The sequence below is a fragment of the Peromyscus maniculatus genome, chromosome 17 (assembly GCF_049852395.1).
Source record: "Peromyscus maniculatus bairdii isolate BWxNUB_F1_BW_parent chromosome 17, HU_Pman_BW_mat_3.1, whole genome shotgun sequence".
Taxonomy (NCBI): Eukaryota; Metazoa; Chordata; class Mammalia; order Rodentia; family Cricetidae; genus Peromyscus; species Peromyscus maniculatus.
The window spans coordinates 54,733,081-54,758,528 of record NC_134868.1 but is presented as its reverse complement, the minus strand read 5'-3'; the positions used below and the strand labels follow the sequence as shown (position 1 = coordinate 54,758,528).

At 42.5% G+C, this 25,448-nt stretch overlaps 1 protein-coding gene across 2 annotated transcripts in view; it reads right to left on the bottom strand.

The window, feature by feature from the left end:
* Nucleotides 1-25,448, bottom strand: part of Csmd1 (CUB and Sushi multiple domains 1) — a 1,611,441-nt gene that overhangs the window by 181,028 nt on the left and 1,404,965 nt on the right. For both annotated transcript variants that reach the window (XM_042262873.2, XM_042262874.2), the window contains exons 27-31: nt 18,041-18,232; nt 11,487-11,625; nt 8,566-8,753; nt 4,493-4,687; nt 1,163-1,279 (exon numbers count right to left, since the gene is read on the bottom strand). In XM_042262873.2, coding sequence (XP_042118807.2) covers nt 1,163-1,279; nt 4,493-4,687; nt 8,566-8,753; nt 11,487-11,625; nt 18,041-18,232 — 831 coding nt within the window. The remainder of the gene's footprint in view (nt 1-1,162; nt 1,280-4,492; nt 4,688-8,565; nt 8,754-11,486; nt 11,626-18,040; nt 18,233-25,448) is intronic.

Sequence of the window (25,448 nt, the reverse complement as noted above, 5' to 3'; positions counted from 1 at the left end):
ATAGTGTTTCAACAGCAGGCTTTAAGTCCCTGTGTCTGGGTGTGAAAGTGGGATATATGGAAACTCTCCTAGCATACAGAAGCATTGTGAAGATGGCTGTGTAGTTAGTAGTCTGGAAGTGGGGAGCAGCTGTGAAGGCCCCCCGGCAGCTGCAGCTTCAGGACCTGGGACAAAGGGAGCTGAACACCTGCACTTTGCTCAGCAGGGAGACAGGAGTGGGAGAAGCATTCACCCAGTTCTGGATCAGGCTTAGGTTATATGAAGGGAGCTTCCAGATCCCAAACTCGGGATCTACACTGACCTATTTTTTTTTCTTTTAAGATTTATTTTTATTTCTGAAATATGTATCCGGGTGCGGGTATATGCACATGAATGAAGGTGCTTGGGGAGGCCAGAGATGTAAGGTCGCCTCAGACTGGAGTGGGCTCAAATACATATCCTCACACATAGATCCACAGATACATATAATTTAAAATAATAGAAAATCTGTTAAAATATTTTATCTCAAGTACATTCTCACATTAAAACTTATATGCTCCATTTCTGTTGATTTAATGTAAAGGAAAATGGTGGCTTATGGATTTTGTTTCTCTCTCTCTCTCTCTCTCTCTCTCTCTCTCTCTCTCTCTCTCTCTCTTGGAAATACCTTGTAGGACTGTAAAAGCTACTGTCTGGCTTTCTCCAGTGAAGAACCAAACACGATCTATTAACCTCACCGGTCAGAAGCCAGAGTGGACATTGCATAAAATGTACTATGAGTGTAAGGAAACCAGGACTTCTCTGCCTCTGCATCTCACAGTCTCAAGAATGAGGACTCCACCAGCCAGCTGAGTAGAGCATGACTCATGCTCTCGACCTGCATGTGCCTCTGTTTCCTGCCTGACATTTACAAACAACTGACTTCAAAGCCATTTCTAGGCACAGCATGGAATGGGGCCACATTAATGGTTGAGAAGCAACAGCCTCCTAGAGGGAAACATGAACGCATGGCGCCCCGTTGGTAGAAGAGCTTCAGGGGGCACCGTGTGGGGTGGGTTTAGAAAATCTGTTACTTTAGTGATCAGCATTCCTTTTGTATCATTTTGTTTTAATTTTACCAAACAACAGATAAATTAGCTCTAAAGTGTGCAGCAATGGATTAAAAACAATAGCAATTTCTTACCAAATTCCTTGGGCACTGTGATGGAATAGATGCATATCTGACCAGCTGTGTAGTTATGAGGGTAGTTTGGTGATAACACAACCCCTTCCGATCCTGTGTACTGGCCTCCACAGGGTGCTGCAAACAAAGCCAGCCAAGAGTGGTAAGCTGTGTATGTGACAGTGGGTGTTGCTGCAGGTGACAGGTGAGCCCTGTGGACAGATCTGGACATGCATAGCCTGCCCATCTCAGAACCAACACAAGTACCCATGCCAACAGCCAGCCCTGCACTGTCAGCAGGGGTCACGGGAGCACCAAGCAAAGACCCACACCAGGAATCAGAGCTTTCCACTCAAACAAAGGCTGATGTTATTATCAGGAGCTGTCTGCGGAATGTTCAAGTGACAGTGAAAACAGTTGCACTACCATTACTAGAAATAATCATAAGTAACTGGACAAGAAGAGAGATTCCCAGCATCATCCAGGGGATCAGTCATCAGACTTATCTAAGAGATACAACAATCCCATCCGTTGTTAAAACATAAAGAAGTGGCCTTCACCTTTTAAAAGTTTTGTTTGTTTTAATTTTGTCTTTCATGGATACCTTTATCTGGCTGCTTTACATGAGTTCAAGACAAGATTAAAGACCATGTCCAGATAGTGAGGGAAGAGATAAGGGGGAGAGAAAGTGAGCATACCATGGAATATTTGTGCATGTGTGTATGTGCATATATGTGTGTATGTGTGTATTTATTTGTGTGTATGCACATGTATATATGTTCATGCATTTGTATATGTATATGTGTATATGCATGTAGATATATGTGTGTGCATGCATGTGTGTATTTGCATGTATGTGCATATGCATGGACATTTATGATGTATGTATGTGATTGCATATGTGTATGAGTGAATTTATGTGTATGGTGTATATGTATGCCTATGCATGTGTGTGTACTTGTGTATGCATGTGTATATGTGTGGATGTGTGCATATATATGCATGTGTGTATGTATGTGCATATGTGTGTATTTGTATATATATGCAAGTATGTGTGTGCATAAATGTGTGTATATATATGTGTGTATATATGCATGCAGGTGTGTATATATATATATATATATGCATGTGGGCATTTGTGTATGTATGTGTGTGTATAAGTATGTGGTTGTGTGTATATATAAGTGTATGTGTCTATATAGAGATGTGTATATGCATGTGAATGTGTGTATATATGCATGTGGGTGTGCATATACTGTGAGGTTATATGAACCTTTTCCTCCTCCTGATGATCTTACTGATTTGGTTATTCCTTTTTTGGGTAAACCAGAAATCCCTTTAGCTCATGTGGTTAAAGCTCGATTTAAGCATCAAGACACTGGCATCCAACTGAGCCCCAGTCACTTGTTCAGTTTGTGACTTAAGTTACCAACACTGGCATCTTGCATGTGACATCAGGAAGGACTGGCCCTGTTCTTCCTTTCAGCTGTGTGGCTGGGGATCAAGGCACCAGAACCAAGCTTCCCATAAACCTCTGGCCCTTTCCACTGTCTGTACCATGTGATGGCTATTTATCTTAGGAATACCACTGCTGAATTGAATTCACAATTACTTCTAGGATGTGAGAAAGTTCAGTTTCTTACTAAGATCCTTTTCTTTTTTTTATTATAAATATTGGCTTACACTTAAATGTGTAAGTCAATGAGTTTCACCACATACACATAATATACTTGGTACTTTGATCAGAATTCCCCTCCCCCTCCCTTCCTTTTGGCCTCCTTTCCATTCATGACATTATTACAGTTCATTTATTCTTGATATGGCAATTTTCAAGTGGTTTAAAAAGAAGAAATTAAAGATGGCCTGTTTAATCTGTTCAGTGTTAATTAGCACACTGTTAAGTCCTAATGGACAAACAGGACATTTTCCATGATTAATAAACTCCGTAGAATGTGGTAACAATAATGGGAAGGCACTTGCTACTAACCAGAGAGTTAATGACTGTTGGGAGACTTCCCCCAATCCTGCACTGCATGACTAGGCAGGCTCATTGATTACCACAGGACAATAGTTCACATTTCTGACAGCTTCAACACACTCAAGGCCAACCAGGAAAGGCTTAACCAACTTAAACAAACCACATCAGTCGTTCCCATATTTTCTTTCAGAGTAGTTTTATTGTCCCCAAATAGCTACCACATCTATGGTGCTGGCCAGTTAACACAAGCTCATTTGGGAAGAGGAAACTTTGATAGGCAAAAAGGCTGCCTCTATCAGACTGGTCTGTGGGAAAGCCTGTGGTACATATGCTTGATGGGTGGGGGAGGGTCCAGGCCACTGTGGGCAGTGTCATCTCTGGGAACATGGGCTAACAAAGCAGGCTGAGCAAGCCATGTGTAGACTTCCTCCATGACTCCGTGCCCTTTGATTTACTCTGGTCCCAGGTTTGGCCTGACTTACCTCAAAGATGGAGCGCGGCCTGAGAGTTTGAAGCTGAAATTAAACCATTTCCTCCCCAAGTTGTTTGTGATCCTGGTGTTAAAGTACCAAAAATAGGAACCCTAACTGAGATAAGTATTTTACAATTTGTAAATTGAAACGTTAATTCCCCTTTTAGATGGAGGGTATTGGTGTATAATCTCAAAATAGAAGTTTCCAGTGAGATACTGTGACGCTGGCCATCAGTGTTGACAGTTGACTGTTTCCACCTCAGCTACATCAATTCAACCTGGCTATTTCAGAAAAAAAGATTTGCTTTCTCAAAAGCTTAGGAACCAAATTTCTAAAATTAAGTATAAAGGATGGAAACCTACTTTATTTTAGCTCAGTCATATGAAATCCAAACAGCCCATTTTGCAAATACCCCATTCCTCTTATATCTAACTGTATCACTTACCTACCAATCTATCAATCTGTTCATCCACCCATCTATCTATCTATCATCTATCTATCTATCTATCTATCTATCTATCTATCTATCTATCTATCTATCATCTATCTATCATCTATCTATCATCTATCTTATTTGTCATCTATCTTCATCTTTTATTTATTTATTTTAATCTTCATCTCTTTATTGAGAAGCTTCTGAAGGATGTACCTCCTGTGGATCAGACGGAAAAGTGAACAAAACAGACACAAAAGTTTCAAATCATCTGAATAAAATAAAAACATTGCCTTGTCAAACACAATGAGAACATCTAAGTGACTAAGGACTGTCTTAAGGACTTAGCAGTAACTGCCTAAGTGAGTGGCCCCCATCTTCGGTAGGAATTATATCCCTGGATTGTGAGACTGTATTTAAAATAAAATATTTGACAGAAGGAAGGAGCAAAGTTGAGTCAGACATACCTTGGCAGGCAGGTAGTGCCCGGTCCCAAGAGGGCTTCCCATCAGCTCCTGTCACACACTCAATGGACGAGGGATCCACAATCTTATAGCCAGAGTCACACTGATAGGTAACTGTGGAGCCCAGTTTGAAGTCTGTCCCAATCCTTGTCCCATTCATTATGTTCCCAGGATCAAAGCAAGCTTCCCGGGGCTTCTCTGAAGGAGAAAGAACATGTGTGCATGACTGCATCCATGAGTACTTATTTTTTTGTTTCTTCACTTACTTCACTCAGGGCCCACTACAGTGTCCAGCATGGAAACACTTCTTAGAAACACTCACCCATCAGCTAATGACCATGTTAGCTTACAAGTTTGCAGCTGGGAATTTTTTCCCAATAAGTAAATGATATTTACTCCTTTAAATTGACAACTTTATTACAGAGTGATATAAAGTTATTTTCACATAAGCAAAGCCAGGGTGTTTGTGTGATGTGCAGTTTGTAAGTTGTTGAAGGTCTAATTGGTGTGCATTTTAAAATGGATTGAGGAAGATTTGAGGCTCGTTTGCCAACTTATTCCTGACCCATCCCACTGTGAACTTGTCGCACACCACTGATGACTGATAATTTGGTTTTACAAAACGAAAACTGCAGATTCCCTGTAAATCAAGCGCATGTTCTCATGGCAACATAGACAGAATCGAGTCAGAAACTCAGAACGTGCTCTGAATCACTGTTCTTAGGGCCGATACTGCGCATTGAAGACTGTCAAGCTTAGCAGGCAAGTGACATGAGTGACAGCTATCAAGGAGGACATCTGGTGTGTGACAGCTGCCCCATGACTTCATCCTCGAGACTCACTGAGGGTGTGCCACATGCCAGTCTGAGCTGAGCCCAATGCCAGGTATTGTCATCGTTCTTCGGTGTAAGTGCTAGAAATCTGGAGACCAGATCCAGGCAGGGCACTCACGAGGACACACTTGTGAGCACCAACCCTGTAGCCACTGACTACAAGGCCCAGCCTTGGTGTCATGTAAACTCTGTCTGAACACTCAGAGTTTGTTACTCTGCAATATTTTTCACTTTCTACTTCCACAGGCCACTCATAATATCAATAAGTCAATGAATATCTGTCTATAACCATGTGTTCTATGAAATTTTAGATTTGATTAGTGCTTCATTTACTAAACATATCTTTATTTTCACCTCTCCATGAAAGGGCCTAGTGAGGCCAAGGTCTGAGAAACTGAACTTCACAGACTTTCCAGTGGGTGTTACAGAAGGTAAAGAACACTATTCAGCTCAATGTATGGCTGTCTCGTTGGTGTTGTAGGAGGGATGGGGCATAATGAGGTTATTTGCATTGATTTAGGCTCTCGGATAACTTCAAAGCCTAGAAAAGCATCTAGGCTGTTTTTCTTTTGGTTTGAAAACTCTGCCTCTATGTAAAGTTTATAAATGCCATTTCTTTTATCTACTATAGAAATTCAAGTGTCAATCATATATGTAAGGTGCTTTGGAACATACAAGTACAATGCTGAATTCCATTTTGTATTTCTTGTCTGGGATCAAGATTGATGATGTTACTTTTATTTCTTCCTGGTCACGGTCAGCATGTCGTTCATCACCCAACTGAGCGATTGCATGCATTAATCTCAGAAGGAAAAGTGATATGGAGACTGTTAGGTATGCAAGAGAGAGAAAGGGACCAAGCAGGCTCAGAAATACACCCAGGGCATGGATGACGTGTAGTTAGTGGGAAAGGAAAATATCAAACAAATATCACATCTTGGGGAGTCTTATGGGAAGTACAAGAGGCACGTCTCGCTATTTTATTCATTAGTTTTCAAGATTTTCAGTTAGACTTTTAACACTCTGTGGATCAACACAAAACTAGGGAAGATTACCTGGTAGACATTCTCCCAATCTATATAATATGTTATAGCTGGATGCACCATAGACACTGACGCTGTTAGGATAATTTATTAAATTTAAAAGAGCAATTCATGTTTACATACTTTGGTCAACAACATCAATTTATCTGAAAACCGTCCCCTGTTATTGGTGGTCCCTTAGCAAGCAGCTGATAGGCAAAGATCAGTCTCTATTTGCCTCATTGAAAACATATTAGGATATTCCAAATGGTAGCTGACATTCTCATAAGTCTTTATAGTAACCTTAAACCCCATATAGACCACTAAATATTTAAATGGATAAGGAAAATAAATAAATAAAACTGTCTATTTTTCATTGCTTGTTTACTCATAGACATCAAAGTTGCCCCATTTCATTGTTTATCATTCAAGATATGGTAAGCACAGATGTGCTTTCAAGCACCATCCTTGCCTCACTAAAAGGGGAACATTTCCTGCTGTGTCAATCAATGTAGACCCATGGCTTTGCCTTTCTTTCTGATTCTCTTTTGCTATAAATCTCTTTCAGACCCCTGTGTGGCTTGGTAAGACGTGGCTTACACAGCTCTCTACTGCACACTACTGATTGAGAGTTGGGTAGCTGGTTTGTCTTCAAATGACTGCATCTAATCTTGTGGTTCTATTTACTGATTGTCAGTTCCGAGTGCTCAGTGATAAATCACAGACCCCTTTCTGGCTTACATTTTGCTATGTTTTCTAATTAGATGGCTTCGTACTGGTGTGTATTTTTCTGTTGTTCCTGTCCATTCCACTTAGGAATACCTTTGCAAATCCCTGCTTTGTATAACAAATTGGTGTTACATGTAGGGCTCCTGGGGTGGCTGCATGGTGAGGCTGCCCGGGGAACCCTCCTGGCCCATCATATGTCGCAACTGTCTCTGCAGTTTGTTGCACTCATGCTGAGATTGCCCCCCACCCCCACCCCGACCATGCAGTCACAGCAATTCTGTTGGCCCCCAGTGAGGCTTTCCTGCTCACTCTTCAAGAAAATGTTTCAAACATTAAGAACTACAAATACCCAATTAAAGGATGACTGTTTGGAAACAATGAACCCAAATAAAGACGTCTCCTTCACTTCTGGCTTTTAACGTTATATACTTGCTTTTAGTGGGCCCTGGCTTGAGTAGCTGTTAGGGCTGTAGCTATAGTAGACCAGAAAAAGACTTGGTGAGGGTCATCTAGGGTCTTCTGAATATGAGTGCCATTTGATGAGGTGCTACTGCATAAAGGCCATTCTCATCACTCCCAAGCATAGCTGTTTCCACTCCAAAGGCATAGGCTCAGCCATACAGTTTTAACTATGCATTTTAATACAGATCCTATGTTTGTGCATTTTGAGATGATAAATATTTTTTTTAAGTTAGAGCCTTATAAAGCAATACAAATCCGTTAAAATGGTGACTGAGATAAAAGGCACCTTCATTTTACTTTATAAATTTCACTACAAGTCTATTTACTTATTTTTACCTAAATCCTCATTATGATTGATGATATCAGGCTAACTACTGTCTAATTATTGCTGTGTCTTAAACTCTCTCTTCCTTCAGTCACAAAGGAATTCATGTTGCAGAACAGCAAAATGCTCAGGTTGGAGTTGTTTTTGTGTGCAGCTTTTTACGTTTTCCTTGGATTGGACAGATCACAAATCACCTGTGGGCTGTGGATTTGAGTTTCAGAGACACGAATATCTGTCTGGATCAGAGTTTCTCATCGAGTATGTGCCCATGGGTGAGGAAGACACAGTGGGGGATGGATAGTGCCCCAGTGGGAAAGAGTGAGGCAAAGCTATCTCAATGAATTTAAATCTAGGCATCTTAAGAAATGCTAACACATATCAAAATAATTTTTAAATGTCATCAAACCAGTTATTGCACATGCCATAATCTATCCTCAGGTGACGATGCACCCGGAAAAACCTTTTTCCTGCTATTTTTGCCTCTTTTTCATTCAGAGATAGGAATAGGTTTTTTAACACACAGAAGCTGTGATTTTCTTCTTCCAAAAGACCACACACACACACACACACACACACACACACACACTCATACATGTAGGTCAGGAGCACATGTGTTTGAGATATAAAATCTCACAAAGAAATGCTGACAGCAGACATCACCCCTGACACAAGGTAAATTTCCCACAAATCCATTCCGTCACATACCTTTAAATTCAATGGCAAACCCCGACAGGCCAACTGAAGCATCGCTCCTGAATGCCAGGAAGAGGCTATTACCACTGCTCTCAATTCTCTCTGGGGCTTGAGAGCCCTGGAAGCTTCCAATCAGGGGGCTGTTGGAGTCCTCCCCTTCATAGATATGCAGGAAGTCATAACTGGGCTCCATGCTAAAACTACAGGAAAAGAGAGTATCACCTGAGTCCCCAACACAAGCCCACCCTGTGTCTCAGAGTAAGCTTTTGCAAACCCATTATGGTTTAGTTTGCTATGATATAATAATTTAAATTATTACAACAATCAAACTTAAACACAAACCAACCACCATGCTAAATTAGAAGTATCATTTGTAATAAGCACTATCAATGTTTTGCATAATGGCTAACATATCGACAATTTTAAATGGAGCTAAAAAAAAGTTATAGTAATATGGGTATAGCACCCTTTCCCTATTCCTGTGACTTGCTAAAGAAGGGCAATTTGAAAGAGACTGGACTCAAAAGAGATAGATTCCCATGGAATCTTGATTATTAAGTGGACATTTTGAGATTTATGTACTTTGCACTGCTGTATATTATAAAAGTTAAAAATTAAAAACCTCTCACTGTTTTTTTACATTAAAAACTCTAATTATCTTTGTTTCCTTGGATAAGTGAGCCAATGTTTATGGTTCCTGCCTGGGCAGAGAACAAATATTTCTCATCATGTACCGCATTGAATATTCCAACCAATCTCTCTCTTATTCCCTCATTCTCACCCTCCTTCCCAATTTCTCTGCTTCTCTCTCACTCTTTATTTTCTTTTCTAATATCAACATCTACTCCAAGATAAGACTTGAGTCATCTGTTACCAAGAGGCACAACGACATCACTGTTATCCTAAAACATCTATTTGTAAATGTATAAATTTTTAAAAGTAAATTTTATTGGCAAATTTGCTGCCATCAGACATGATGGAGGAAGAGCAGAGGGAGGGTCCAAAGCTTAGGGAGTTGGTAGAATAGCAAATGCCATGTGGGATTTTATTGGAAGAATAATTTTAGTCATGGTCATTTTTATGAATAATTCTAGAATCTACTTGTGTACCATCTCCAATGTCTAGCCAGGCTGATTATGATCATCATTATCTACTGAACACTGAAATACAATCAGACTATGAAAGAAAAAAAAACACATTCTGTGCTGAACATGCTTTAAGTATACAATAGTTTGAGCATGGAACCATGGTGTTTAATTTACAATTAATTCCAATGACCTTTGAAGGCTTATTTCCATGTATCATAGCACTATATACCTATAAACCTTAACTTCCCCAGATCTAACCCAGTCTGTGAAGTGGGTTTGAGTTCTGTGAATGAACATCACCATACGGTCCACAGGGACAGCGATAAACATTGCTCCCCATAGTCACCAATATCAGCATACACTTGCTGTGGTTCTAGAATGCTCTCCTCCAATTTTTCTCATGTCAGACTCCCATCCTCCCTACAAAAGCATATTAGAATTCAGTCTTCTGAGAGAGTCCTGTGTGTTAATAGAGTCCTCTGAAGACTTGGGTTGGTGTCTACATACAGGGGCCTCAGAAGAACATCTTGGATTCCTCCTGTCTGAGCATCCTTGTTCCTACACAGCATGTTGTCTACTTCCCTCACACCACATGGACCCTGGGATGACAATCACAGGATGATTCTCATCTTAGTACACAGACTCTCCAGCTCAGAGAACCTATCAGACTATGGAACTAAACAGATAGGGAACAAGCTAATGGTTCACAGGATCCAATAGTTGAAGGATACTTGGGGATTATTTGTGTTGTCCATCTTTCAGAGAGGTGTGTAAGACACAGTAAAGAACCTTTCTTTGATAAATGCCCTTATTTATTATCAAATGGAATGTTCCTTGGTAGCTTTGATCATTGGTCACTGCCACAGGGGACGTGTGAAACCGAGTAACGAGGCTCTGCTTGTATCCGATGGGCACTTCACTCTATCTCCAGGAGTCAGATGGACATCTGGGTTTTAAGGAAGGTATACTAGAGGAGGCTCACTCATTCTGTGTGCTCTCTGATTGTCCTACAAGTATTTGTTCCTTTGGTCATCCGTAGAAGTACCCTCAGGAGAAAGTGCCCTGTTAACTGACTGACACTCAGAATCTCAGACCCATGGAGGCCAGAGGTTATGGCCTGGCTTGCTCATATCTTGCGGGTCCAAGAACAGCCTAGCTGGATGCAGGGCTATACTATAACCCCCAAGTCCCACCTATATGACTATATGTCAATGAATAAGGCCCTGTGTATAAAAGGTTCCAAACCTCCCCCAAACATCACCATCACTCAAGGGTTCAAGCTTGAGTAGGTAAAGGGCCTTTATCATTATGGTACTGAACTTTTATCATCTAGTGTAGCAGGAGTGACTGTCCTTTTCTTAGACACTGATATCTAGAATGCAAACCTTACAGCAGGCAAAGTCTGGGGAATCTTTTAGTTTTATGTCTACTTCATCCCAACAGTTTTAAGGATGGTAACAGCATTGCTCTGAGGACCGTTGGACAGAGCATGCTGTGGAAATGAATCAGCTTTCACAGACTGCAGTGAACAGGACATTGAGGTGGCATTCCTCTGTCAAGCATCTCCACGGCATGTTTTTCACCACTGGGCCGAATATTCTGCAAATGAAGCCTTGATGTACAGAACACAGCGTGGGCCGGACAAGCAGTGTGCAAAAGAAATTCATGCATGTCTTACATGCAGAGCGCTGCTCATCAAGGCAAAAATCTCATAGCTCCTGCCACCCTGCCTCTGACTGGGTATCTGCTAGACCTGTCAAGTTGGACACTCTGGGGTGACAAATGTAGTGAGTTGGGGAGGGCATTAAAATCCTACTGAAATGAGGGAGTCTGCACCAGACGCACCTTTTGAATATCAAGGCAATGACAAAGTCCGGGTTCACCTTAATTCTCCAATCACACTCCTTCCCGGGAGGGTACGGCTGTGGGTAGTTAGGGGATAAAATCACTCCAGCTGGGCCCGTCAGATTCCCACCGCAAGCGGCTGTCACAGAACAAAGTCATAGGAGTAACGTTAGAGCAGAGATCCAGAAGGCTGAACACAGGCAAGGAATGCTTTCTAGAAAGGCTGCAATTGTCAGCACGGCCATCTAAGACAGTTGGCCTACACATGTCGGGACAAGTTATTAAAACCCACAAAGTCTGTACCTTTAATTGTGATCCTTGAGGATTTTATACTTCATCTGGTTTTTATTTTATTTTATTTTATTTTTGGTTTTTCGAGACAGGGTTTCTCTGCGTAGCTTTGCGCCTTTCCTGGAGCTCACTTGGTAGCCCAGGCTGGCCTCGAACTCACGGAGATCCGCCTGGCTCTGCCTCCCGAGTGCTGGGATTAAAGGCGTGCGCCACCACCGCCCGGCCTCATCTGGTTTTTAGAGAGAATTCTTAAACATTTATTTATTTATTTTTGAGGCAGGTTCTCGTTCGGTAGCCCAGCTGGAACTCACACTGTAGCTCCAGCTGGCCTGGAACCCACCATGATTCTCATGCCTCCCAAGTGTAAGGATTACAGGTGTGAGCCTACAGCCCCCAGCCATGCTTTATATGCTTACAACTGACAAATAAAATGTCTTTTAATAGCTTAAATTTTATTCAAATTAATTGAACAGTCTACTTAACCCTCACACTCTCTATGTGTGCACACACACACACACACATGTGCATGTATGTACTTAAACTCAAAGCTATATAAAACCCTTCTTGAATGTCACCATATGATTCCAATGATTCTGCTGTCATTTATCATCCATTGACGAAGTCAGTGAACCCTCTAGAACACAGGCTTTGAGTGACATAATGACCAGTCTATCCATTTTCCTTTTCTTTCTTCTCTTTCTTTCTTTCTTTCTTTCTTTCTTTCTTTCTTTCTTTCTTTCTTTCTTTCTTTCTCTCTCTCTCTCTCTCTCTCTCTCTCTCTCTCTCTCTCTCTCTCTCTCCCTCCCTCCCTCCCTCCCTTCCTTCCTTCTTTCTTTCTTTCTTTCTTTTCCCTCCCTCCCTCCCTCCCTCCCTCCCTCCCTCCCTCCCTCCCTCCCTCCCTCCCTCCCTTTCTTTCTTTCTTTCTTTTTTTTGAAACAGGGTTTCTCTATGTAGCTTTGTGCCTTTCCTGGAATTCACTTTGGAGACCAGGCTGGCCTTGAACTCACAGAGATCCTCCTGCCTCTGCCTCCCAAGTGCTGGGATTAAAGGTGTGTGCCACCACCACCCGACTCATTTTTCTTTATGTCTAATAACCAGGACACTTCCTTCATCACAAGGAAACAGCTGTTTAGTAAGTAATTGTATCATATTTTAAGTTCCCACAGTATGGGCCTGGGGTTCTCTCCCCACTGGATCAAAGCAACAAAGCAAACAATGGATGATTATATGATATTTAGGGAAGGCTGTGATGGGGGCTGAGCTGCAACACTCGCTCCTCTAGAGAGTGTGTGATCATAGCACTTAGGTATTATTGTTGAAACTCCATATGGTAAGGATTGAGTGAGCCTCACAGCCGATGGTTGTGATTTGCCTGCACTCACATTCATTTCAGTTGGCTATTGACCACATGGCTTAGCATTATTATCAGGTGGGATAATTTGGTTCCTTGAATCTGAAGATATTCAGTATTATTTTATTTACTAAATTTCTGTTAAATCTCTACCCCATGGGCATTGTTCAAACACTGTAAATATTTAAGTTTGCATATTTAAGGTGCTGATGCTGTCATAGATCTCATGGTTCTTTAGGCAGATTCTGTAGTTTGTGACCAAGTTCTTTCAAAATATCACTCTAATTAAGCCAAAGCATTCCTACTAAATTATAGACATTTCATATCATTGACAATATACATATATACGCATATTTAGGAATAAATAAATAAACAATAAAATATCCGTATTGGTCATCTCTTTCCCCCCTCCACAAATAAAGGTGTGCTCTGTGTAAATAAAGTTAAAGAAGATAGAAGAATGTAGTCCACAGTTTTCAGTAATGGCTAGGTCATTAAACTGTCAATTAACATTCCTGAAAATCCAATTTTTCAAAACAAGAAATACAATGAAATCATCATGTTTTGCAGTAAACTCAGTGTGATCAATGCAAACTCTGAATATCACCTGAGTACACTCAAGTTACATGAGATGTGTTGACAGAATATGAAGCGCTATATCTGCTGCCATGCAGTTCCATCTTACTAATGATGTGGTCATCATCGTGTGGTCCCTTCATCGCCCTCATATTGAGAGTCTTTCCCACAGCACTCATCATGGATGCATACAGCATCTGGGATAGGAAGGCAAATCTGATAGGGAGGTCATACTGACATGGAGGTGTAGAGGTAGAGGTGCCTGAAATCCGGGAAGGTTCTGTTCTACATAGGACCTGGGAGATGAAAAGTGAGAGACTTGGGGCACTGTCACAAAGGGCTGCTCAGAGTATGATTCAAATATTGATTTAAAGGCAACACGGGGTAATCTGGTCCTTCCTACTGGTCCCGGGAGCTCCACCAAATGGGGGTGCTAATGCCGAATGTGATGGTAAGTAGCACCATTCTCTCTAGTTCTGGAATCCTTCATTTGGGCTTCATTAGGCTTTAATTAGGGAGCTCATAAAAGCTTTTAGGCAGAATTAGAGTTTAGAAGATGCAGTTCAGAGACTCTATCAATGCCACCTGGACTGGCTCCACAAAGCATGCTCAGTTCCATCTGTAACAGAATCCTCTCTACACAGGTCAGCTCCCATGCCAACCAGCTCAAGTTGACACAGACAACCAGAATTTTTGCATGAAACACTGGAGAACTCACACCATTCAGTGAGGGACTTAGTCTTTAAATAGTCATCCTGCAGGTTGGGGCCAGCTCTGGCCATCTAATAGTGTATGCAGATCATGGATAAATTGACACTTTTTAGAGCTCTGTAGAATTTGGACCCTAGGGGGGGAAAAAGGACTAAACAAAGCAAAACTGGAAGGTTTTGAGGGGCAGAACATACCATTCCAATTATGAAAATTCAGTGTCTGGAGACCTCATTTCTTAGGACTCAGCTATATTGCTAAAGAGAAAGCTCATGAATCAAGTGTACAGTGTACAAGGGTGAGGACCCACGTTTGCTCCCCCAGTACTCATGTATAAAGCTGATCATGGCCATAAACAACTTAACCCCAGGGATGGTGTGGGAAGGGGGAGATGGGTGGATTTCAGGGGCTTGCTCTCTAACCTGTCTAGCCACATTGGTGAACTCTGGGCTCAGAGATACTCTCAAAAACTAACATGGTTAAAGAAGACACCTGACATTGATTTCTGGGCTCCACATGCACAAACATTCATGAGTGAGCACAATTGCATATATATGTGTATTCCCCCATGCCCACATAACACACATTTTATACACATACAAACACACACACACAACACTCATGCATATACATGTAACACCCCAAACATACACAAAGCTCATACAAAGACATACATACAAAGACTGACAGAGAGATGCACATATAACAGATGCACAGATACATACACACACACCATAGCTAAGCTATAAAAGCCCCAAAGAGAAGTTCCATTTTCAGGGGGCTTTCAGAAAGGAAAAGAAGAGGGATAATAAAGTAGATCCTGAGGAAGTTAACGGCAAATCTCGGGAAATGTATGTTTGTTAGATGTGTCACAGGAGCTGGTGGCATGTCAGGAAAGCTTGAACAGAAAAGGAGCTTGTACACACAAAGAGGACACAGCACACTGAGGATGAGGGAAGAGGATAGTAGCTGTAAGTCTGAAAACACAAAAACAAAAACCACCAGCAACAACAAACCGACAAAAAACAAACCACACAACCAGGAATCAAATGGAATGATGAGGTTCACACCTCTATCTAATCTAAAATGGGAATTAAAATAAGAATAATGCATCCCTTTCTGTCCATACCACACAGTTAAGAACCATCCTAAGTTGTGACATTTCTCACTAGAGAAAACAAACAAATATGGCCAATGGCAAGTGGAGTTGGTGGAAACAGACTTTTATTGGGGTGGGGCGTAGGGGGAATGGAGAGTCTTAGAGAGATAAGTCTGAAGAAAGACGTCCTTCCTTTACAATCATGGATGTTTTCCAAGGGCTGTTTTATTATGGTTGACTTCATAAGAGAGAACTCCCCTGTGCGTGTGTACAGAAATAATGGGTCCAGCACTGGTGGGCTGCACCGATGAGATAACAGATGATTTCACTGGTGTCAGGAGAGAGGAGCTGTCCCCAGAGACCCCCCACGGTCACTAAAAATCTGGTGGAAAACAAAAAAAAAATAGCACCCAAAATACCTTGTACTACCAAGTTAGCATTTGGGCAGGACTTGTCTAAAATTATTTTAAAGCAAAATCTATACATACGCTTATGAATTTTATTGATGTATGTTTATGTTAATAGCATATGCCTCCAGGTGAAAAGACAACATCTCTTTTCACTTCTTGCATTGCCATAGCTTATAAAACATTTGCAATAAACATGCATTATCTCCAAATAAGAAAAAAAGATGTTTTTTTTTTTTTTTTTTTTAATGCTGCCTGTTGAGTAAAGGATTTATAGGGGAGCTAGTCCACAGTCAGCTGAGACATCACTCTGGAAATGTGCTGCAGGGGACACAACCCTCACTTGTGAGAAGTGAAAGTCACAGTAATGAAGAGATAGCATCTGTCTTTCTGTTGCTGACATCTATATGGGTAGGCAGGTCTAGTCTCTCAAACACCTGACTCTTCAATTGCTGCAAATGATTTCCATGTGTCCTTGGAAGTGCTGCTCGAGGACCAGAAGGACAATGAGTGCTTTCTGCTGAGCTCTGGGTTTTTCAGTTCTTGCTAAAAATTAGGTAACTGAGAGATGGTTATGTCAAAGGTACAGAGTACCAAGGAGAGTGGTCAAATTTTACAATTACCTCTTGAATGTAGAAAGGATAAATTGCCTTTAAAAGATTAACTTGAAATTGCTTTTCAAGATTTTCCTTCATGAGATTAAAATATAAAATAGAAGAAAATTAAATCATTTAAACAACATAGACAGACACACCCATACCATATATATATATGTGTGTGTGTATGTGTGTGTGTGTGTGTGTGTGTGTGTGTGTGTGTGTGCAACAATGCATAACATATACAACAAACACATGGACACATAAAAATACAGGCACAGAAATGCATATACAACACACACAAATGCACACATAATACACATACAACACAATACGGACATTCATACAACATAGATACATACATCGCAGCTGAGACATAAAGGGCAGAAGAAGCAGCTCCATTTTCAGGGTCCTTCACAATGTTAATATTTTTTTTACAATGACAGCTGCATTTATTCTATTTTGAAAACTATCCAAAGTGTCAGGAGCCTCCGTTAACAGGGTGAGCGATGAAAGACTGAGGGTGCTCACAGGGAAGGGATACGAAGTTACAGAGAAGCCTGCTAAACATGGAAGGCTCTCTTCCAGACCTGGTGCCAATGAACACAGCCCTTGAATCTCATCGGTCTTCAAGGCAACCAGGGAGCCCCTCATGTCCCTGCCAGAGCCTTTCATCACAGATCAACTTAATTTTTATGTTTTCAAGCAGAATATCTAGAAGTGCCAACTAAACTAAATTAGTTCATAAAAAATATAAAGTTTAGTTAAATTTCCATTTTGGAATTATGACTGAATATTCTAGATAGGTATTTTATGTTAAAAATATTTAACAGAATGAAGGGCAATTTACATGATTCCTAGATGTTATATGAAAATCTATTTCCCGAAAATCATATTTGTGAACGATCATCTCAGATGTCTATTAAGATAATAGCTGGCAAAGCCATTTATTGCTACATTAATAAGTTGGACAGGGAATTTTAATTAATGTTATATACAATTTATTCTCTATTTTCATTTTTCCCCAAAGGCAATATAATTTCTACCTTTTGGGATTCTAAAGGTACAGATATTATATATCAAAAGGATATGAAAAACATACTTCTAAAAGGATAAAAAGTATGAAAAACATCCTTCCGAAAGGATAAAGAGCTTCTCAGTAGTAGGTTTTGCTTGAAGGTCTGTTTTATATTACAAACAAGGCCAGCAGTGGTGGGCTTATAAATTTTGAGCCACATAAAATTTTAAGTCACCTGGTTTGGTTGATATATATTTACATAAGAACTCTTAAGGACAAGAAATGTTAGATAAATGTCAATTACTGTACATTAAGGAAATAACATCCTTTAGTTCATCTAATAAAATAAAGGTTTGCAATAAAAACTCAGGATTGTCTCAGAGAGCCCGAGGCCATTTAAGAAGCTCCTGAAATGTCCTCCTGAAGAAACAAAACATTAGCGAGCCAATTCGAAGGGTAGGCTGCTTTCATTTCCAAGCATGACATTTCCATTTCCCAGGCCCAGTACCTATGCACGATGGAGGGTCTGGCTGCCAGAAGAAGCGGCTGTTCAGCTGCACACAGGTGATCTTGGCTTGTCCTTGGAGCTGATATCCAGGGTCACACTGGAAGGTGATGGTATCTCCAGGTTCCCGGCTGTCACCATAGCGGGTACCATTCTGAGGCATTCCAGGGTCATTGCAGGTGGATGCGATGGATGCTGCAGAGGAGCAAACACAGCTGGTCAGGTGACTGAGAACCAGGTGTCCACACATGCTCGGGTGGCTGCTGCCTCTAGAATGAAATGCCCAGCATGGGTATAGTGCACCCAATGTTTTCAGGGAGCATAAGAAAAGGGGTCTTCCTTGGGGGAGGGTTCAATGGCATGTGCTTTGCTTCCATGCTTCCATGTTGAATAAATCTTAGCAAAATCATATTGAAGTTTGGCCACTGATGAAATTCTAACTATCAACTTTACCCTATCATACTCAGTACACATTATACACACAATTCCCTTCTAATCTGCCCTTTAACAATGATTTAATAACATCACATATCTCAAGTTAAATGATTTAATGAAAGAACTATGGTTTCAACTCGAACTATGGTCTCAAAATGCAACTGGAAGATTTCCCTGATGTGACCCCTTACTACGACTGGAGAAGTAAGCCAGACATCAACCTTATCAGAGGCACCAGGGATCCACAGGCTACTGTCCAGGAAAAATGATCAATTATACTTCCAATTTAAAAAAAAAAAAAACCTTACAATTTAGTCACTTAGTCTTTAATAAAACACTGGAAAACATGTTATTGAAAGAGAGAGGAGAAAGGAGGAAAAGAGCAGAAGGGAGATAAAAGATGGAAATGGAGAGAGAGAAGAGAAAGAAAGGAATGAATGAATGCAGAAATAAAGAAAAAAGAAAGAAAAGGAGAGGAGGCTGGGCAGACGGTCAGGTGCTGCCTGTCCCGGCATGAGGTCCCACTTCTGAATCTCCAGCACCCATGTAAAAACCGAGGTATGTAGTGGAACTCAACAGTAACCCCAGCGCTGGGGAGGTAAAGGCAGGAGGATGCTTGCTGGCCACCCAGTCTAGGCCAAAAGGTCACCCTGGGTTCAGAAAGAAGGCATATCTCAAAAAATTAGTTATCCAATACTAAGTGGTCAGCCCTGAAAACATATTCTTACAAAGAACATTAAACAGACTGAGCATGTTGTGCTTATAAATTTAAGAATACACACACACACACACACACACACACACACACGAAGAAAGAGAAGAGAGGGGAGGGAAATGACCAAGTGAAATGATTTCGATGAGTTGTTTGCAGCTGTACTGCTCATACCTAGCGGTTGTGGGAACACTGGGCAGGGCAGCCTGTTCCTGGGGCAGGGCAGCCTGTTCCTGCTAGCCATCGCTAAAGCACACCTTTGAAATCATGTCATGTGGGCAGCTGCCCTCCTACCCAACCCAGGGAAGAGGAATGCCCAAGAGCCCAGAACTCACTCTAGGGTTCTGGACCCCATCATCTCGTGGAATTTGATAGCCCAAGGAAAGAATGGCTGTGTCCCATTTCTACAGCAGCCATGGGATCTGTGCCATACTTAAAATTAGGAGATGCACAAAAGATCCAAAGCTTAAAATTCCTTTAAGTCCTTTGATTCCTTCCTTTCCCGCTTCTGCCTAGAACAATGGAAGGTTACCATTGACATGAGGAGCTGGGGTGTGTTGACATCTCCATTCAGGACACAAGGGGGAACAAGGAACAGGTAGGTATGCACATTTTCCCTGCCATCCAAAGGTTTGTGGAGTTAATGAGCAGCCTTTGTGCATTTGACTAGTGAATTCTGTAACAGACTTTTGTATATACATATACCTAAAGATAGTGTGTCATATGCATTTATACATGTGTGATATGTATCATTATATTTATTTATGACTAGTAAAATTCACTTAAATAAAAACTTAGAAAATACCACTTTTAAAAGGTGAGTGGAGCTGAGGAATGTAACTAAGTTAGTGAGTACTTGCCTAGCATGCATGAAGCCATCCATGTGTTCCATCCTTAGCACCACATAAACCTAGAATGATGGGTCATGCTGCCAATCCCAGCACTCTGCAGGTAAAGGCTAGAGAGCCATAAGTCTAAGGTTATCCTTGGCTTCATGGTGAGTTTGAGGTGATGAGGCTAGCCTGAGATACAGGAGACCTTGTCTCAAATATATAAAAATAAAAAACAAGACCTGTGTGGTTGAAGGGTTTCTAAGCTGATGGAGGAGCACTGGTGAACGGAGGGAGACAGAATGTGTGTCACTGCAGTCACAGCTGAGAGCCCCAAGAGACAGAAGTGGAGGGGAGTGCTAGAGTCAACATCAAGGACCCCATGGTGGGTCGGGGCTGTGTCAGATGACAGGCCTGCTCCGTGGGAGGCAATTAGAGCCTAATGGTCTCATGCACTGATCTCTACTAACTACTCAGTGAAAGCAAGGCTAATAACCAAGTGATTAGACAAGGCGGGAGAAGAGGCACTGTGCGAACTGGCCCCCTGGCTGGTCCTGCTTTTTCTTAGAGCCAGGGGAGGGCAGCAGCTAGCTGTCCTACCTCCTCACTTCCATCTCTCCCATGGTTTCATTGCATATTGAATTACAGACTCATACAGTTCATACCAACTCTCTGTATCATTCTTTCTCCCTTTTCTCAGTGTTAGATTTCTGAGGGTCATGTGTGGGCATGATGTATAGTGTCTTAGTTAGGGTTTTGTTGCTTTGAGGAGATGTCATGACTATGGCAACTCTTATAAAGGAAAACATTTAATTTGGGCTGGTTTACAGTTTCAGTGGTTTAGTCCATTATCATCATGGTGAGAAGCATGACAGCATGCAGGAAAACATGATGCTGGAGAAGGAATTGAGAGTTCTACATCTTGATCCACAGGCAGCAGCAGAAGACTGCCACACTAGGCCTAGGTTGAGCATAGGAGTCTACCTTCACAGTGGCACATTTCCTCTAATAAGGCCACATCTACTCCTACAAGGTCACATCTTCGAATAGTGCCACTCCCACTGGACCAAACATTGAAATACAAGTCTATGTATGTGTGTGTGTGTGTGTGTGTGTGTGTGTGTGTGTGTGTGTGTGCATTCCTATTCAAACCACCATAGTTAGATTATCCTTCTCACTGTTACATAGCTCCTTCCCTCCCTCCCTCCCTCCCTCCCTCCCTCCCTCCCTCCCTCCCTCCCTCTCTCCCTTCCTCCCTCCCTCCCTCTCGTGTGTGTGTGTGTGTGTGTGTGTGTGTGTGTGTGTGTGCATGCGCACGCGCCTGTGCAAGTTAATGTGCATGAGAGTGTTTGTGCCCTCATGTGTGATTGTAGAGGCCAGAGTTCACTTTCCATGATATATTTTGAGACAGTGTTTCTACTAAACTTTCAGTCCACTGACTGGTTAGACAGGGTGGCCAGCAAGCCTCTGGGATCGTCTTAGCCCCATTTCTAGCTACTGGGGTTATGGGTACCCAGCATCATGCTCTTCTTTTTGTAGAGGTGCTATGGACTGAACTCAGGTCCTTGTTCTTGCTCAGCAAGCACTGTGCCCTCAGTTCCCTGATACATTAGCTATATCACAAGCTCCCCATTCTCCTCTGATTGTATTTTTTAAAAAAATCCAAAATCTCTTATCAACAGGCTCATGTAAACACTTAAGTCACACCTGTTCTTATTCCAAAAGGGGAAAGCTGGGTCGTAGAAAGAGTCAGATCAAAGAAAAGCCAAGATCTAGCAGTACAAATAGTACCAAGTCCAGCATCTTGGTCCCACTCATGATCTTCTGGGCTCCAAAAGCTTTAGCATACTCAGGTCTCCAATTCTGCCATCTGCAGCATGCACAGCTTGTCTCATAGGACCAGGCTGCCTTCACTCCATACCTGCTGCTATCTTTGTCAGTGTCTTACAGCCCTGGCATAGCCAGTATCCTGAGGTTTCCATGGCAGCTGAAGTTGCACCTTTACCAGTGGGATTCTCATCTCTCTTTAAGGGTTCTAACTCTGCTATAAGATGTCAAGCCTCAGTTTTTTCCCCATGATCCCTTCAATCCTGGGTTCTCTGTTGCAACTGAGGCTACACATTTACCAATGGGCTCCTAGCTCCTCTTCATGGACTCCAACTATACCACACAGTACTGGAGCTCAGCCTTCCTCATTGTCCCTGCCAACCCTGTGTCTCTCATGCTGTCAAAAGTAGTACCAGGTAGGTGACTCTTACATACTGCCAAGTTCAACTATCATCTTGAGATTCAACTTTCCTGTACCTGAACTAGAGCTTCTGTGTGCAGAGTCTGAGGAACGACTTGCCAGGAGATATTTTACCCCAGTGATGCAGGTCTCTTGTGAACCATAGCATATTCTTTAGCCTTAGATGACCAGGATTCTTTTTTGTTTGTTTGTTTGTTTTGAAACAGGGTTTCTCTGTGTATTTTTGGTGCCTGTCCTGTAGCTCACTCTGTAGACCAGGCTGGCCTCAAACTCACAGAGATCCACCTGGCTCTGCCTCCCGAATGCTGGGATTAAAGGCATGTGCCAACACTGCCTGGCGATGACTAGAATTCTTAAACCAAAACACCACAATAAAAGCCTCAATACCATATTCATGTACCACTGAAACTTAACCAGGCCTTCACTGTCTGTGCTATTCTCAGCATTGTCTTCCAAGATTCAACAATACTAGTTTATTAAGCTTTGTGTATTCACCGGCTTTCCCAGCCCAAAGTTCCAAATGCTCCAACAATCCTCCCACAAAAAGACATGGTCAGATCATTATACTCTACTTCTCCTGGTACCAATTCTGTTCTAGCTGGCTGTCTGTTCCTATGATAAGCTCTATAACCCAAATCAACTTAGGAGAAGAAGTGATTATTTCAGTTTACACTTCCAGAACACAGATCATCATTGAAGGAACTCAAAGCAAGAAGTTAGGCAATACAATGCCGTTTTCTAGCTTGTCTTCTGGCTTATGCTCAGCTTGCTTTCTTACACAGTTCGTGGCTACCTGCCTAAGGATAGTTTTGTCCAGAGGGCTGGGCCCTCCCATATCAATCATCAGTCAAGACAATCTCTCACAGACCTGGCCACACAGGCCAATCTGATATGGGCAACTTCTCAACTGAAGTTTTCTTTTTCAGGTGACTCCAGGTTGTATCAAGGTAACAATAACACTTCCTAAACACTGAAAGAATCTGGTCAAATAAGATGAGCAAACACTGTCTGTTAAGGTTTCCTCTGAGAGACACCCCCGCCCTCACCCCCTACCGGCCAAATGTCTTTGCAGGACTCAGCTCAGCACTGTCCTAGAGTAAGACGCTTTTATCACTGTTGAAACCAGCATATTCTAAATACACAGAACCACAGAACATATCCCCCTACCCCAATCCTATAAAAATTCTTCCAAAATAAAGACCCACAAAGGATACATGTGTGAAATATTGGCTCACACTGACCCTTGAATGCCCTTTAATAGTAAGAGGTTTGACACATCCTTTAAGGTATCATTTTCTTTTGTTTTTTCTTTATTAAGAAATTTTCTACTCACTCTACACGCAATATACAGATCCCCCCTCCTCACTCCTACCACCCCCAGGCCTCTTTCTCAAGCCACCCCATATCCCCACATCTCCCAAATCGAGGTCTTCCATGGGGAGTCAGCAGAGCCCAGCACACTGAGACTAACTAGGATGGTCCAAGGTCCTTTCCACTGTACCAAGGCTGTGCAAGGTATCACACCACAGGCACCGGATTCCCAAAAGCCTGCCCATACACCAGGGACAGATCCCGATCTCCCTGCCTGGGTGCCTCCCAAACAGTTCGAATCAAACAACCATCTTCTGTATCCAGAGAGCCTAGTCCAGTCCCATGGGGGCTCCACAGCCACCAGTTCATACTTCATGAGCTTCCACTAGTGTGGCCGGTCATCTCTGCATGTCCCCCCGCCCCCATCATGATCTCAACGTCCCTCACCTGCAGAATCCCTCCTCTCTCTCATCAATTGGATTCCCGGAACTCAGCCTGGTGCCTGGCCATGGATCTCTGTATCTGCCTCCATCAGTCATTGGACAAAGGCTCTATGATGACAGCTAGGTTATTTGCTAGACCAGTCACCGGAGTAGACCAGTCCAGGCACCCTCTGGACCACTGAAAAAATTACAGAAAGCCTATAATCTCATGGAAACTAAAAAATGCCCAATTGAATCACCAGTGGGTCAAGGACGAAATAAAGAAATTAAAGATTTCCTAAGGTATCCTTTTCACTTTTGAACCAAACTTTTCCTTAGAGTTTCTGCCATAACAATGACCATTAACAGCTGAGGACTTGGAAAATCATAAAGTCTATGTTGCACAATAAACAGAAATACTGGATCCCAAATAGCTTGCAACACTTCCAGCTTCAGAGTGAGTTATAATATGATAGCAACAATTGTGCCTAAGAGGATGTTCCTACTGTATGCACACCTTCGAGGATTATTCAAGATTACCAGTCAACCCACCACTGAGGCTTAGTCAAACTGAAAAGGACTCCCACTTGGGAGAGAAGGCCCTGTACCTCACCTGGGCAGCACAATAGAGCCAGTGCTGTTGGCTGAGGTGTGGGTGAGCCAGCCCCAAAATTGTCAGCACGGGAGAGCTGTTGCCATCACTCATCTGTCATGTGGTAGCACAGGGGGCGAGGAGAGATGCCCTCCCTACCCCCGCCCCTCAACAGCACACAATCTGAGGCAGATGGGAGAGCTGGCACTGAGGTCAGAAGGGCGGAAGAGTTGTCCCTGCCCCTCATCAGCTGCGGCACTCGGGCGGGCAGGCCCCATACCTTTCCAGGGCAGCACATTAGAGCCAACCCCATTGGCAGAGATATAGGTGAGCCAGCCCGACATCGTGAGCATGAAAATGCTGTCCCCATTACTCACCCATCATGTGGTGGCGTGGGCTGGGTGGGAGCGGGATGCCCCCCCCACTCCCATCAACGCCTGAAGCAGGTGAGGGAGCTGGCCCAGAGGTCATAAGAGCAGGAAAGCTAGCCCTACCTCTTTCCTGCTGCAGCACTTGGAAGAATGGCCCCTATGCCACACTTGAGCAACACAGTAGAGCTGGCCATTAAGGTGTAGGTGTGGGAGATCTGACCCTGAGCACCTGAAAGCAGGAGAACTGGCCCCACCCCTTGCTCATCACTGCAAGGGGTGAACTTAGGGCAATGCAGGAAAGCTTATCCTGGAGGTAAGGACAAAGGAGGTCTGGTGGGCTAACCAACCCTGCAACTACCCGGGCCCAGAACCAGGGTTATAGGTTAGCAACCCAAAATCTACCCCACCTGTGATCTGCTGGAGCAGGTGAAGGGACTGGTCCTGCAGACCCAAAGCTGCAGGATCTCCATGACACAGGACAACAACAGGA